The sequence below is a fragment of the Ovis canadensis genome, chromosome 1, assembly GCF_042477335.2.
Source record: "Ovis canadensis isolate MfBH-ARS-UI-01 breed Bighorn chromosome 1, ARS-UI_OviCan_v2, whole genome shotgun sequence".
NCBI lineage: Eukaryota > Metazoa > Chordata > Mammalia > Artiodactyla > Bovidae > Ovis > Ovis canadensis.
In genome coordinates this window covers 62,440,268-62,456,815 of record NC_091245.1, presented here as the reverse complement: position 1 = coordinate 62,456,815, position 16,548 = coordinate 62,440,268, and the positions used below count along the sequence as shown (strand labels likewise).

At 37.5% G+C, this 16,548-nt stretch overlaps 1 protein-coding gene across 1 annotated transcript in view; it reads right to left on the bottom strand.

Moving 5' to 3' along the window:
* Window positions 1–16,548, bottom strand: part of SPATA1 (spermatogenesis associated 1) — a 55,226-nt gene that overhangs the window by 5,801 nt on the left and 32,877 nt on the right. Inside the window, 3 exon segments of the mRNA XM_069596456.1 lie at window positions 102–280; window positions 7,697–7,822; window positions 9,010–9,121. Coding sequence (XP_069452557.1) covers window positions 102–280; window positions 7,697–7,822; window positions 9,010–9,121 — 417 coding nt within the window.

The window sequence follows — 16,548 nt, the reverse complement described above, 5'->3', positions numbered from 1 at the left end:
GGAGCCTGGCAGGCTGCAGTCCATAGGGTTGCAAAGAGTCAGGCATGACTGAAGTGACTTAGCAGTCACACACAACAGAAACTGAACATATTTAATAGTACCTTAGAGTCTGTGATGTTTGCAAGATTCTTTGGTCTCATCTTGATCTCCCTGACTTCAAGTTGCATGAGCAATTTTTTATAGTAAAGTTCCAAATCTTCTCGAAGTTTTGTTAAAACTTCTTCCAATGATGCTGTAACTTTCTTTGTTTCAAAGCACCGTTTTTTCCAAACACCACAGGCTTTAAAAAAAAACAAAAAACAAAACTACCAACAACAAAAAAACACAAATGCTATAGTTTCATTCAACTTTTCAATCTGGAAAGGACCCTGGAGTAATTCAAATCATTCCTCTCTCATATGCTGAGGAAATTAGAGTTAAGAGCAAAATGTTTATGAATTAAAAGGCCTACAAATATAGTAAAATACACTTAAATCCAGGAACCAAAATCAAGTTCTTCAAACTTGTACTTTTTTTTAGAAAATCTTTCTTCAAAATACTACCTATAACAAAATGTGTATATTTTTGATTACTTTTATCCATAATCTGATTTGAATTCAAACAAAAAGGCAAAATATATATTTTGAGATTTTCCTTATTTTTCAGCCCCAAAATGACTTGTTTTGTGAAATCAGTTGATTCTAATTCATCATTTATCAAAATTATTCCCAATATATCCCCAAACTTCTGTAGGGCAGAATTTCTTAAACATGACTTCTAGTTGAGAAAATTAGAAATTAAACTCTGTCAGTTTAAGGAATCACTTTGACACTAATGAGATTCAAAATATAAACTTAATTGGAACACAAACTGCATGCTAGTATATCAGAAAATGCTTATATTTCCTTTTTTAAGATTATCATGAAAACACCTTAAAAGTCTATATTATAATGTGATTTAAAGAAAAATAAAAAACTACATGGACCTTTAACTCAAGATTTTAACAATTTATCTCAGCCCTATATGTAACCCTACAGCAAGTTCTACTGGTACCACTCCCAAAATCCTTTGCGCATCTCCCACATTCTCCCTTCTTCAGTGCTGCATTCCTAGGCAGTCTGCTATCATCTTTTGAAAGATGTAGTTTTATTTTTTTTTTCATTTCTTTTTTTTTTAACTTTACAATACTATATTGATTTTGCCATACATCAACATGAATCTGCCATGGGTGTACACGTGTTCCCAATCCTGAACCCCCCTCCCACCTCCCTCCCCATACCATCTCTCTGGGTCATCCCAGTGCACCAGCCCCAAGCATCCTGTATCCTGTATCGAACCTAGACTGGTGATTTGCTTCTTATATGATATTATACATGTTTCAATGCCATTCTCCCAAATCATCCCACCCTCTCCCTCTCCCACAGAGTCCAAAAGACTGTTCTATACATCTGTGTCTCTTTTGCTCTCTCGCATATAGGGTTATTGTTACCATCTTTCTAAATTCCATATATATGTTTTAGTATACTGTATTGGTGTTTTTCTTTCTTGCTTACTTTACTCTGTATAATAGGCTCCAGTTTCATCCATCTCATTAGAATGATTTAAATGTATTCTTTTTAATGGCTGAGTAATATTCCATTGTGTATATGTACCACAGCTTTCTTATCCATTCATCTGCTGATGGTCATCTAGGTTGCTTCCGTGTCCTGGCTATTATAAACAGTGCTGCGATGAACATTGGGGTACACGTATCTCTTTCCATTCTGGTTTCCTTGGTGTGTATGCCCTGCAGTTTTTTAAGGAATCTCCACACTGTTCTCCATAGTGGCTGTACTAGTTTGCATTCCCACAAACAGTGTAAGAGGGTTCCCTTTTCTCCACACCCCCTCCATCATTTATTGCTTGTAGACTTTTGGATCACAGCCATTCTGACTGGTATGAAATGGTACATCATTGTGGTTTTGATTTGCATTTCTCTGATAATGAGTGATGTTCTAATGGCCTCTCTTCTTCCATTCTTGCCCCTCTACAGGCTATTCCATCTTTCTAAAACATCTTTGCTGCTACTGCTGTTGCTAAGTTGCTTCAGTCGTGTCTGACTCTGTGCGACCTCATAGATGGCAGCCCACTAGGCGTCTCTGTCCCTAGGATTCTCCGTCCCTAGGATTCTCCAGGCAAGAACACTGGAGTGGGTTGCCATTTCCTTCTCCAATGCATGAAAGTGAAAAGTGAAAGTGAAGTCATTCAGTCATGCCCAACTCTTAGCGACCCCATGGAATGCAGCCTTCCAGGCTCCTCCTTCCATGGGATTTTCCAGCCAAGAGTATTGGAGTGGGTTGCCATTGCCTTCTCCAAAAACATTTTTAAAATACTTTAAAAATCACCTAAATCCAAAGGTTAAAAATCCTCTGATGTCTTCCCGTATTACTTGTAACAAAATCCTACTTCTGCAACTGGCCTGTTCCTTCCTGACCTTTTGATTTTCTCCCTCTACATTCTTTCTTACTGATGACACTCCAGCCACACTGGTCTTGGTTCAGGTCCTTAATTCTGAAAGCTTATTTCTATCTCTATATCTTGACTTTTAGTATTCCTCCTGTTTGGACTCTTTTCCCCCTATCTTTTTACATGCTTGTTGTTGTTTAGCTGCCAAGTCATGTCCAACTCTTTTTGCAATCCCATGGACTGTAGGCCACCACGATCCTCTGTCCATGGGATTTCCCAGGCAAGAATGCTGGAGGGGGTTGGGTTGCCATTTTCTTCTCCAGGAGATCTTCCCAACTCAAGAATTGAACCTTCTCCAGGAGATCTTCCCAACCCAAGAATTGAACCTGTGTCTCCTGCAGTGGCAGGTGGATTCTTTACCACTGAGCCACCAGGGAAGCTCCTTCACATGTTTATCATTTTATTAATCAAACCTTAATGATATCTCCTCAGAGAAGCCTTCCTTGAAAAGCCTAGCTAAACCATCTCTCCTGCCCCACCACTCTTTACTCTTTGAATTTACTTTTAGCTCTCATCAGTAGCTGATGAGACCACCAGCTATTTGTTTATTGTCTGTATCCTCCAATTAGAGCCAACCCCTTGAAGGCAAGGCCATGTTTGTCTTGTTTATTGCTGTATCCTCAGCATTTAAAACAGTGCTGAGAACTGAGGTGCATAGTAGGCTCAATCAAAATATTTGATGGCTGATAGAAAGATTTTATCTTGAAACATTCCTGTTGAAATAGAAAGTAAGTGATAATTCCCATTTTATAAATAGATAGAGTGAGGCACAAAGAGGAGAAATAACTTGTATAAGTAAGTGATTATTCTGGTATCAGGTCCTGGTCCTGTGATTTCTAATTCATTGCTCAAATCTGTCTGATAAAATTGCTCTTTTTTTCACTATAACATGGCCAAATAATTGCCACCTCTTCTGGGGTAACACTTTAATATTATGAGGTAAAACATTCAGAAATACCTCCTGACATGTCAGAGCTAGTACTAGAGCAATAATTTTGCTGTAAACTGAGAGATTCAAGGGATTAGATCTGATACACAAAGCACCTGAAGAACTATGAACAGAGGTTTGTTAACATTGTACAGGAGGCAGTGATCAAAACCATTCCCAAGAAAAAGAAAGGTAAAATGTTTGTCTGAGGAGGTCTTACAAATTGAGAAAAGAAGAGAAGGGAAAGGCAATGGAGAAAAGGAAAGATATATCCATCTGAATGCAGAGTTCCAAAGAATAGCAAGGAGAGATAAGAAAGCCTTCCTAAGTGATCAATGCAAAGAAATAGAAGAAAACAACAGAATGGGAAAGAGTAGCGATCTCTTCAAGAAAATTAGAGACACCAAGGGAACATTTCATGCAAAGATGGGCACAATAAGGGACAGAAACAATATGGACCTAATGGAAACAGAAGATATTAAGAAGAGGTGGCAAGAATACCTAGAAGAACTATACAAAAAAGATCTTAATGACCCAGATAACCATGATGGTGTGATCACTCACTGAGAGCCATACCCCAAATTCCTGTTGGCTACTTATTTTACATATGGTAATATAAGTTTCCATGTTACTCTTTCCATACATCTCATCCTCTTCTCCCCTCTCCCCATGTCCATAAGTCTATTCTCTATGTCTGTTTCTCCATTGCTGTCCTGTAAATAAATTCTTCAGAACCGTTTTTATAGATTTCATATGTGTGCATTAGAATATAATATTTATCTTTCTCTTTCTGACTCATTTCACTCTGTATAATAGGTTCTAAGTTCATCTACCTCGTCAGAACTGACTCAAATGTGTTCCTTTCTATGACTGAGTAATATTCCATTGTGTATATGTACCACAACTTCTTTATCCAGTCATCTGTTGATGGGCATCAAGGTTGCTTTGGTGTTCTAGCTATTGTAAATAGTGCTGCAATGAACAATGGGATACATGTATTTTTCAACCCGGGTTTCCTCAGGGCATATGCCTAGGAGTGGGATTGCTGGGTCATATGGTGATTTTATTTCTAGTTTTTAAAGGAATCTCCATATCGTCTTCCACAATGGCTGTATCGATCTATATTCCCACCAACAGTGCAAGAGCATTAAAAATTCAATTATTTTTAAAAACTGACATTTATTTATTAATTTTAACAGTCATGTATTAAATAAGTGTTTATTAAGTGCCTACTGAACTTAGTCACTGTTCTAGGGGCTGGGGAGATAGTAATAAGCCAACAAAGTCTTGTCCCTGCCCTCAAAGTGTTTATGGTCCAGTGGAGGAATGATGATCAAGTTAAGCAGTAGTGATACATCCTGATAACTGCTATGATAAAGGAATTACAGATTCTATGCATGGGAGTACAGATGAAAAACACCTAAATTAAATGGAAGAGATCAAGAAAGGCCTCCAGGAAAAGTGGTAGATGTACTGGAATCTGAGCTTTCCTGGTGGCTCAGTCAGTAAAGAATTTGCCGTTTGGTCCTTGGGTCAGGAAGATCCCCTGGAGAAGGAAATGGCAACCCACTCCAGTATTGTTGCTGGAACAGTCCCATGGACAGTGGAGCCTGCCAGGCTACAGTTTATGAGGTCCCAAGAGTCAGACACGACTTAGCAGCTAAACTACCACCCACCATGCTAGAATCTGAAGTGTGCCTCCTCTTGGCACCATGCCTTCAGTCTTTTCCCTCTGCCATCTAAATCTTATTTTCTCCTTCTATTCCTTTCTTCAGAGTTCCTGGTTATTTCCTACTAATCATTCAATCCCAGCTTAGATATCACTCTCGAAGCCTTCTTTGAGTCCCTTAGTCTCCCCTAGATGCTCCATTTTTTTGGTATGTCTGTCTGTCTGCTTTGCTAAATTGAATGAATGGGTGAATCAATGAGAGAAATGAGGTAAGAAAAATAGTTTCCTTGCAATAATTAGAAACAGATTTGTTAGAACTTGTAGAAATGGAAAAATGAGAAAAGGTGGAGGAAGCATAGGATGATTTGAGAGATGTTAAATAATTTGAGAGGCTTACATTTTCGGTTGTATTAGAAGATAAAAAGGGTAAAAGGTATATATGGAATTAACTGCCTTTCTGTTCAGTTCAGTCACTCAGTCATGTCCAAATGTTTGCCACCCCATGGACTGTAGCATGCCAAGCTTCCTTGTCCATCACCAACTCCTGGAGCTTGCTCAAACTCATGTCCATCGAATTGGTGATGCCATCCAACCATCTCATCCTCTGTTGTCCCCTTCTCCTCTTGCGTTCAATCTTTCCCAGCATCAGGGTCTTTTCCAATGAGTCAGTTCTTCCCATCAGGTGGCCAAAGTATTGGAGCTTCAGCTTTAGCATCAGTCCTTCCAATGAATGTTCAGGATTGACTTCCTTTAGCATTAACTGGTTTGATCTCCTTGCAGTCCAAGGGACTCTCAAGAATCTTCTCCAACACCATAGTGCAAAAACATCAATTCTTTGGTGCTCAGCTTTCTTTATAGTCCAACTCTCACATCCATACCTGACTACTGAAAAAACCATAGCTTTGGCTAGATGGACCTTTGTTGGCAAAGTAATGTCTCTGCTTTTCAATATGCTGTCTAGGTTGGACATAGTTTTTCTTCCAAGGAGCAAGCGTCGTCTAATTTCATGGTCGCAGTCATCATCTGCAGTGATTTTGAAGTGAAGTGAAGTCGCTCAGTCATGTCCCACTCTTTGTGACCCCATGGACTGTAGCCTACCAGGCTCCTCCCTCCATGGGATTCTCCAGGCAAGAGTACTTGAATGGGTTGCCATTTCCTTCTCCAGGGGATCTTCCTGACCCAGGGATCGAACCTGGGTCTCCAGCATTCCAGCCAGATGCTTTAACCTCTGAGCCAATGCTGCTCTGAGCCAATGCTGCTGCAGTGATTTTAGAGCCCCCCCAAATAGTCTGTCACTGTTTCCATTGTTTCCCCATCTATTTGCCATGAAGTGATGGGACTGGATGCCATGAACTTAGTTTTCCGAATGTTGAGTTTTAAGACAGTTTTTTCACTTTCCTCTTTCACTTTCATCAAGCGGCTATTTATTCCTCTTTGCTTTCTGCCATAAGGGTGGTATCATCTGCATATATAATATTATTGATATTTCTCCCTGCAATCTTGATTCCAGCTTGTTCTTCATCCAGCCCAGCATTTTGCATGATATACTCTGTGTGTAAGTTAAATTAGCAGGGTGTCAATATACAGCCTTGACTTACTCTTTTCCCAATCTGGAACCAATCCACTGTTCCATGTACAGTTCTAACTATTGACCTGCACACAGATTTCTCAGGAGGCAGGTCAGGTGGTATTCCTATCTCTAAGAATTTTCCACAGTTTGTTGTGATCCACACAGTCAAAGGCTTTGCCACAGTCAATGAAGCAGAAGTAGATGTTTTTCTGGAATTCTCTTGCCTTTTCTATGATCCAATGGATGTTGGCAATTTGATCTCTGGTTTCTCTGCCTTTTCTAAATCCAGCTTGAACATCTGGAAGTTCTTGGTTCACGCACTGTTGAAGTTTAGCTTGGAGAATTTTGAGCATTACTTTGCTAGTGTGGGAGATGAGTGCAATTGTAAGGTAGTTTGAGCATTCTTTGGCATTTCCTCTCTTAGGGATTGGAATGAAAACTGACCTTTTCCAGTCCTGTGGCCACTGCTGAGTTTTCCACATTTGCTGGCATATTGAGTGCAGCACTTTCACAGCCTCATCTTTTAGGATTTGAAATAGCTCAGCTGGAATTCCATCACCTCCTCCACTAGCTTTGTTTGGAGAGATACTTTCTAAGGTCCACTTGACTTTGGACTCCTGGATGGTCTCAGGAAACTCAAGTAGGGGCTCTCAACCTATGGGGGTGGGGAAATGGGGAGGGAGATGGGAGGGAAGGGAGGTGATATATGTATACCTATGGCTGACTGATGTTGAGATCTGACAGAAAACAATGAAGTTAGATAAAGCAGTTATCCTTCAATAAAAAAATAAATTAAAATAAAAAATAATTGAATTTTAATAAAAAGCATGTTGCATTTAGTGTATAAAATAGTCAAACAATGATTTCTTCTTTCCTATAGTGAATCGATATCAATAGTATACCATTTAAACTATAACTGTAAAACAGTAAATATCATCTTGTGATTTATTCTGTAAAATAAATCATAGGCACATAATTTACAGGCATAAATTCTGTAAACCTTGAGTTTCCTTTATAGAGATAACGGATATGTAATAAATTTTACCATGATAGCACTTTAATTTGCCTTGTTCCAATAGCCTTTCAGCTTTTTTGATTAGTTCTTCTCTAATTCTTTCCAGATATCTTCTTTCTTCCTCTACTTGTTTCATTTGTTCAATAATCTTCTCCCCTAATAGATTATAAGCCATACTCATAAATACCTAAAAGCTAAAAGATGGGTAAAGTCCTAAAATATAGAATATAACACTAAAAAATGCTTAAAACAGCAAGTATAAATTTTAACCCAAACTCTGTTTTCCTACCTGTAGTATAGTGATTTGCTCTGTGGAAAACACTAAAGAGTCATTTCAGTATTTATAGGAGATTTATATATATATATATATATATATATAAACAATACAGTATGTTTCTTTTGCATTTATACATATATGTATAAAAACTAGGTAGGCTCCCTGGTGGCTCAGAGGGTAAAGCGTCTGCCTACAATGCAGGAGACCTGGGTTCGATCTCTGGGTCAGGAAGATCCCGTGGAGAAGGAAATGTAACCCACTCCAGTACTCTCGCCTGAAAAATCCCGTGGACAGAGAAGCCTGGTAGGCTACAGTCCATGGGGTTGCAAAGAGTCGGACACGACTGAGCAACTTCACATAGAAACTAGGTAAAGCTTGTGTAGTTATATCTCTTGATTTAATTCTTTAAGTAAATTTAACTTGGGTCCAAAGTTATTGTACTTAAATCTTACATGCCATGCCAAGTCACTTCAGTCGTGTCCGACTCTGTGCAACCCCATAGACAGCAGCCCACCAGGCTCCCCCGTCCCTGGGACTCTTCAGGCAAGAACCCTGGAGTGGGTTGCCATTTCCTTCTCCATTGCATGAAAGTGAAAAGTGAAAGTGAAGTCGTTCAGTCGTGTCCGACCCTTAGCAACCCCATGGATTGCAGCCTACCAGTGTCCTCCGTCCATGGGATTTTCCAGGCAAGAGTACTGGAGTGGGGTGCCATTGCCTTCTCCGTAAATCTTACATAGAAAAATGTATATTTTTGAATATATTTTTTAAAAGTAGAAATAATACTAGTGACACACATATGCAGTAATCAACATAACAATCATATACTTTAAAATAATTTAACTTTGTGTGGTAAAATATACATAATTTACCATTTTAATCATATTTAAATGTACAGTTTAATGGCACTATGTGCATTCATAATATTTTGCAAGCATCACCACCCCTTCATCTCCAAAACTGTATCTTTCCAAACTAAAACTGTACACATTAAACAATTAACTCCTCATTAACAGTATTTAACTTTACCTCATAGAATCATCTGTACGTATAGTATCATCATACTTACTCTCAATCTGTGATAAAGGTATATCAGTTATTCCTGGAGAAAGAGCAGGTTGACAAGGAAGTGAAGGAAAATCAATAAGATCTGGTATGGGGATGTATTCTGTTTTACCTAGCTGTAAGCAAACATGAAAATCAGCAAGATCTGGTAGGATGACACATTATTTTTCATCTATTTGTAAGCATCTGATAATGCCAACAGTAATGCATTTTTTTTACTTATAAGGTGATGAACTCCAAAATCTATCTTTGTAACTATAAACCCTCTCTAGTGCTCCATTTTCTCCATTCCACTATTACTTGGACATTATACCACAGGAGCTTCAAACTAAAAATTTACAAAGAAGAAAAAAAAAGGAATTCATATTCCTTTCTAAGCATGATTTCCTTTCAAGATTTCTGATTTCAATTATTTGTTATGACATCTTTTAAATGTTTCTCAGATGGCTATTGAATTTTTTTTTCTTAAGCCAATTTTGACCATTTATATTTGCTTAGAAAATTGGACATCCTAGCACATTTTCAAATTTTAGCATACATTATATTCTCATAAATTTTATCACCTCTATATTTGTGTTACATTGCCTTCATTTCACCTAATTTTTGTGTTTCTATCCTTTTTTGATAAACTACCTCAAGCCTTACCAATGTTTATGTTTCTGCCACTACCACTTTATAGATCTTGATCTCTTTTCAATTCTACTAGGCTGTTTACTTCTGTAACTTAATAGTTTCTACTTCTATCTTCATTAAGAAACCCTTATCCCTACTTTGTTTTATTATTTTTTCTTTGTTTTATTGTTTTGTTATTTTTATTGCATTTTATTTTGTTAACTTATAAGGTCAGATTCCCACAGGATAATGGCAACCACCTAAATTAGAATCTCTTCACACATGCTTTCAACTACTATAAAAAGAAAGCAAATATAATCACCCATAACTTATGTCTGCAGTGTAACTAGGACACAGAATCTTCTAATTTACATATACTTTAATTTACATGTAAGTGGAGAAATAAACACCCTAGGCCAGCAGTGTGTGCTTAGGAGCTCACATCTAAGCAGAGTCAGATGGGGACTATGCATTAGAGAGACAATACACAGATAACAGAGTGAACATTAACCACAATTCAGTCTTAAAGGAAAGGGTCCTACATGTGGTGGAGAAATATTGAGAGATAGGGTATGAACTGGTAAATCAGAGCTCTTTCTATGAGGAAGCTAAAAGAAAGGGGCTTTTAAAATGTAGAGGACCAGAGGTGGTAATTATGGGAAAACATAGTTACTAGGAGGAAAAGGCAATGGCAACCCACTCCAGTACTCTTGCCTGGAAAATCCCATGGACAGAGGAGCCTGGAAGGCTGCTGTCCATGGGGTCGCTGAGGGTTGGACACGACTGAGCGATTTCACTTTCAGTTTTCACTTTCATGCATTGGAGAAGGAAATGGCAACCCACTCCAGTGTTCTTGCCTGGAGAATCCCAGGGACGAGGGAGCCTGGTGGGCTGCCATCTATGGGGTCGTACAGAGTTGGACACAACTGAAGCGACTTAGCAGCAGCAGCAGCATAGTTACTAGGTGAGAGGAAAATGCTTCAGAAGCAAGAGATGTTCTGTTAAGCAAGGTAGTAAGAGAAAGAAAGGTGGTCAAGTTAGTTAAGAGCTCTGCTGAATTAAATCAGTAAGAAAGTATACAAAGAAAAAAGACTATTTCCCCCAAATGCCCCATTTATTTAAAAATAAACAACTGCATTTTATTATAACAACAGAAGAGGGCACTCCTAATCTACAAGCTAAACTAAACCACCAGAACACTACTCCCTGTTCCTCTGTAAGAACACCTGATACTGATTCAGAAAAATCCAACACAAATTAGCAAAGACAACATCTACAAAATAATCTAACATTCATGCTAAGTTACTTTTTGAAAACCCTTAAAATTGAGAATTAAAACAAAACAAAACCAGCAGCCAAGAGGCAGAAAAAATTAACACTATCCCAACATAGACTGTATTAAATGAATTCAAAGCATTTTAGGTATTAATGAAGACCATAAATCACAAATTTAGACATCCAGAATAAAAATGGAAAAATAAAACTCCAGGAAGATGTAAAATGGAAATTGACCAAACTGAAGAAAGAAATTAAAGAAGAAAACAAAATGTCTTGGAAATGAATAACAGGTATCCAAACAGGAACAGATATGACCAAAAAAATAGAGTAAGCATAATAGAGAACAGAAATAAAAGGAGCAAAGAAAATTAAACATAAAGAAATGGTAAACTTGACCTAGAAGAAATAAAAAGGAGTTAATCAATAATGAATAATGTAATAACTGAGATCAAAAACACTCTGGAGGGAAACAACAGTAAAATAACTGAGGCAGAAGATAGGATGAGTGAGGTGGAAGATAGAATGGTGCAAATAAATGAAGCAGAAAGGAAAAAAGGAAAAAGACTTAAAATAAATGAGGACAACCTCAGAGACCTCTGGGACAATGTCAAATGCCCCAACATTCAAATCATAGGAGTCCCAGAAGAAGAAGACAAAAAGAAAGGCCATGAGAAAATACTTGAGGAGATAATAGTGAAAAATTCCCTAAAATGGGGAAGGAAATAGCCACCCAAGTCTAAGAAGCCCAGAGAGTCCCAAACAGGATAAACCCAAGATGAAACACCCAAGACACATATTAATCAAATTAATGAAGATCAAACACAAAGAACAGATATTAAAAGCAGCAAGGGAAAAACAACAAATAACACACAAGGGGATTCCCATAAGGATAACAGCTGATCTTTCAATAGAAACTCTTCAGGTCAGAAAGGACTGGTAGGACATACTTAAAGTGATGAAAGAGAAAAACCTACAATCCAGATTACTGTACCCAGCAATGGAGAAGGCAATGGCACCCCACTCCAGGACTCTTGCCTGGAAAATCCCATGGATGGAGGAGCCTGGTGGGCTGCAGTCCATGGGGTTGCTAAGGGTCAGACACAACTGAGCGATTTCACTTTCACTTTTTACTTTCATACATTGGAGAAGGAAATGGCAACCCACTCCAGTCTTCTTGCCTGGAGAATCCCAGGGATGAGGGAGCCTGGTGGGCTGCTGTCTATGGGGTCACATAGAATCGGACATGACTGAAGTGACTTAGCAGTAGCAGTAGCAGTACCCAGCAAGGATCTCATTCAAATATGAAGGAGAAATCAAAAGCTTTACAAACAAGCAAAACCTGAGAGAATTCAGCACCACCAAACCAGCTCTTCAACAAATGCTAAAGGATCTTCTCAAGACAGGAAACACAGAAAAGGTGTATAAACTCAAACCTAAAACAACAAAGTAAGTGGCATGGGATCATACTTATCAATAATTACCTTAAATGTAAATGGGTTGAATGCCCCAACCAAAAGACAAAGACTGGCTGAATGGTTACAAAAACAAGACCCCTATATATGCTGTCTACAAGAGACCCACCTCAAAACAAGGGACACATACAGACTGAAAGTGAAGGGCTGGAAAAAAGATATTTCATGCAAATGGAGACCAAAAGAAAGCAGGAGTAGCAATACTCATATCAGATAAAATAGACTTTGACATAAAGGCCATGAAAAGAGACAAAGAAGGATACTACATAATGATCAAAGGGTCAAGCCTTTGATCTAGAAGAAGATATAACAATTATAAATAAATATGCATCCAACATAGGAGCACCACAATATGTAAAGCAAATGCTAACAAGTATAAAAGGGGAAATTAACAGTAACACAATAATAGTGGGAGACTTTAATACTCTACTGACACCTATGGATAGATCAACTAAACAGAAAATTATCAAGGAAACACAAACTTTAAATAATACAATGGACCAGTTAGACCTAATCGATATCTATGACATTTCACCCCAGAACAATGAATTTCACCTTTTTCTCAAGTGCACATGGAAACTTCTCCAGAATAGATCACATCCTGGGCCATAAATCTAGCCTTGGTAAATTAAAAAAAAAATTGAAATCATTCCAAGCATCTTTTCTGATCACAGTCTGGTAAGATTAGATGTCAACTACAGGAAAAAAAAAATTAAAAATACAAACATATGGAGGCTAAACAACATGCTTCTGAATAACCAACAAATCACAGAAGAAATAAAAATATGCATAGAAATAATGAAAATGAAAACACACAACCCTAAACCTATGGAACTCAGTAGAAGCAGTGCTGAGGGGAAGGTTCATAGCAATACACGCTTACCTCAAGAAACAAGAGAAAAGTCAAATAAATAACCTAACTCTACACCTAAAGCAACTATAAAAGGAAGAAGTGAAGAGCCCCAGGGTTAGTAGGAAAGAAATCATAAAAATTAGGGCAGAAATAAGTGAAAAAGAAACAAAGGAGACCAGAGCAAAAATCAACTAAGCTAAAAGTTGGTTCTTTGAGAAGATAAATAAAATAGACAAACCATTAGCCAGACTCATCAAGAAAGAAAGGGAGAAGAATCAAATCAGCAAAATTAGAAATGAAAATGGAGAAATCACAACAAACAACACAGAAATACAAAGGATCATAAGAGACTACTATCAGCAACTATATGACAATAAAATGGGTAACTTGGAAGAAATGGACAAATTCTTAGAAAAGTATAACCTTCCAAAACTGAACCAGGAAGAAATAGAAAATCTTAACAGACCCATCACAAGCATGGAAATCAAAACTGTAATCAGAAATCTTCCAGCAAACAAAAGCCCAGGATCAGACGGCTTCACAGCTGAATTCTACCAAAAATTTAGAGAACTAACACCTATCCTACTCAAACTCTTCCAGAAAATTGCAGAGGAAGGTAAACTTCATTCTATGAGGCCACCATCACCCTAATACCAAAGCCAGACAAAGATGCCCCCCCCCCAAAAAAAGAGAAAACTACAGGCCAATATCACTGATGAACATAGATGCAAAAATCCTTAACAAAACTCTAGCAAACAGAATCCAACAACATATTATCATACATCATACATCATGACCAAGTGGGCTTTATACCAGGGATGCAAGGATTCTTTAATATCTGCAAATCAATGTGATATACCACATTAACAAATTGAAAGATAAAAACCATATGATTATCTCAATAAATGCAAAGAAAGCCTTTGACAAAATTCAACATCCATTTATGATAAAAATCCTCCAGAAAGCAGAAATAGAAGGAACATACTTCAACATAAAAGCCATGTATGATAAACCCACAGCAAACATTCTCCTCAATGGTGAAAAATTGAAAACCTTTCCCCTAAATTCAGGAATAAGACAAGGGTGCCCATTCTCACCACTATGATTCAACATAGCTTTGGAAGTTTTAGCCACAGCAATCAGAGAAGAAAAATAAAAAAAGGAATCCAGATTAGAAAATAAGAAGTAAAACTCTCACTGTTTGCAGATGACATGATCCTCTACATAGAAAACCCTAAAGACTCCACCAGAACATTACTAGAGGTAATCAATGAATATAGTAAAGTTTCAGGATATAAAATCAACACACAGAAATCCCTTGCATTCCTATACACTAGCAATGAGAAAACAGAAAGAGAAATTAAGGAAACAATTCCATTCATAATTGCAGTGAAAAGAATAAAATACTTAGGAATAAATCTACCTAAAAAAAACACAAAAGACCTATATATAGAAAACTGTAAAACACTGGTGAAAGAAATCAAAGATAACACAAATAGATAAATATACCATGTTCACGGATTGGAAGAATCAATATAGTGAAAATGAGTATACTACCCAAAGCAATCTATAGATTTAATGCAATCCCTATCAAGCTACCAACAGTATTTTTCAGAGACCTAGAACAAATAACTTCACAATTTGTATGGAAATACAAAAAACCTCAAATAGCCAAAGCAATCTTGAGAAAGAAGAATGGAATTGGAGGAATCAACCTGCCTGGCTTCAGATGATACTACAAAGCTACAGTCATCAAGACAGTATGGTACTGGCAAAAAAAAAAAAAAAAAAAAAAACAGATATATAGATCAATGGAACAAAATAAAAAGCCCAGAGATAAATCCATGCACCTATCAGTACCTATCTTTGACAAAGGAGGCAAGAATATACAATGGAGAAAAGACAATCTCTTCAACAAGTGGTGCTGGGAAAACTGGTCAACCACCTGTAAAAGAATGAAACTAGAACACTTTCTAACACCATATACAAAAATAAACTCAAAATGGATTAAAGATCTAAATGTAAGACCAGAAACTATAAAACTCCTAGAGGAAAATATAGGCAAAACATTCTCTAACATAAATCACAGCAGGATCCTCTATGACCCAGCTCCCAGAGTAATGAAAATAAAAGCAAAAATAAACAATGGGACCTAATTAAACTTAAAAGCATTTGCACAACGAAGGAAACTATAAGCAAGGTGAAAAGACAGCCTTCAGAATGGGAGAAAATAATAGCAAACAAAACAACTGACAAAGAATTAATCTCAAAAATATACATGCAGCTCATGAAGCTCAATTCCAGAAAAATAAATGACCCAATCAAAAAATGGGTCAAAGAACTAAACAGACATTTCTCCAAGGAAGACATACAGATGGCTAACAAACACATGAAAAGATGCTCAACATCATTTATTATCAGAGAAATGCAAATCAAAACCACAGTGAGGTACCATCTCACACCAGTCAGAATGGCTGCTATTAAAAAGTCTACAAACAATAAATGCTGGAGAGGGTGTGGAGAAAAAGGAACCTTCTTACATTGTTGGTGGGAATGCAAACTAGTACAGCCACTATAGAGAACAGTGTGGAGATTCTTTAAAAAACTGGAAATAGAACTTTCATACTACTCAGCAATCCCACTGCTGGGCACACACACCAAGGAAACCAGAATTGAAAGAGACACGTGTACTCCAGTATTCATTACAGCACTGTTTATAATAGCCAGGACATGGAAGCAACCTAGATGTCCAATGGCAGACAAATGGATAAGAAAGCCATGGTACATATACACAATGGAATATTACTCAGCCATTAAAAAGAATGCATTTGAATCAGTTCTAATGAGATGGATGAAACTGGAGCCTATTATACAGAGTGAAGTAAGTCAGAAAGAAAAACACCAATACAGTATACTAACGCATATATATGGAATTTAGAAATATGGTAACAATGACCCTATATGCGAGATAGCAAAAGAGATACAGATGTAAAGAACAGTCTTCTGGACTCTGTGGGAGAAGGTGAGGGTCGGATGATTTGAGAGGGTAGCACTGATACGTGTATATTGTATATGAAGTGGATCGCTGGTCCAGGTTCGATGCATGAAACAGGGTGCTCAGGGCTGGTGCACTGGGATGACCCTGGGGGATGGGGTGGGGAGGGAGGTGGGAGGGGAGTTCTGGATGGGAAAACATGTGTGCCTGTGGCTGATTTATGTCAATGTTTGGTAAAAAAAAAAAAAAACAACACTACAATATTGTAAAGTAATTAGCCTCCAATTAAAAAAAAAAAAGAAACGGTAAACTTGATCAGAGAGAAAGTAACAG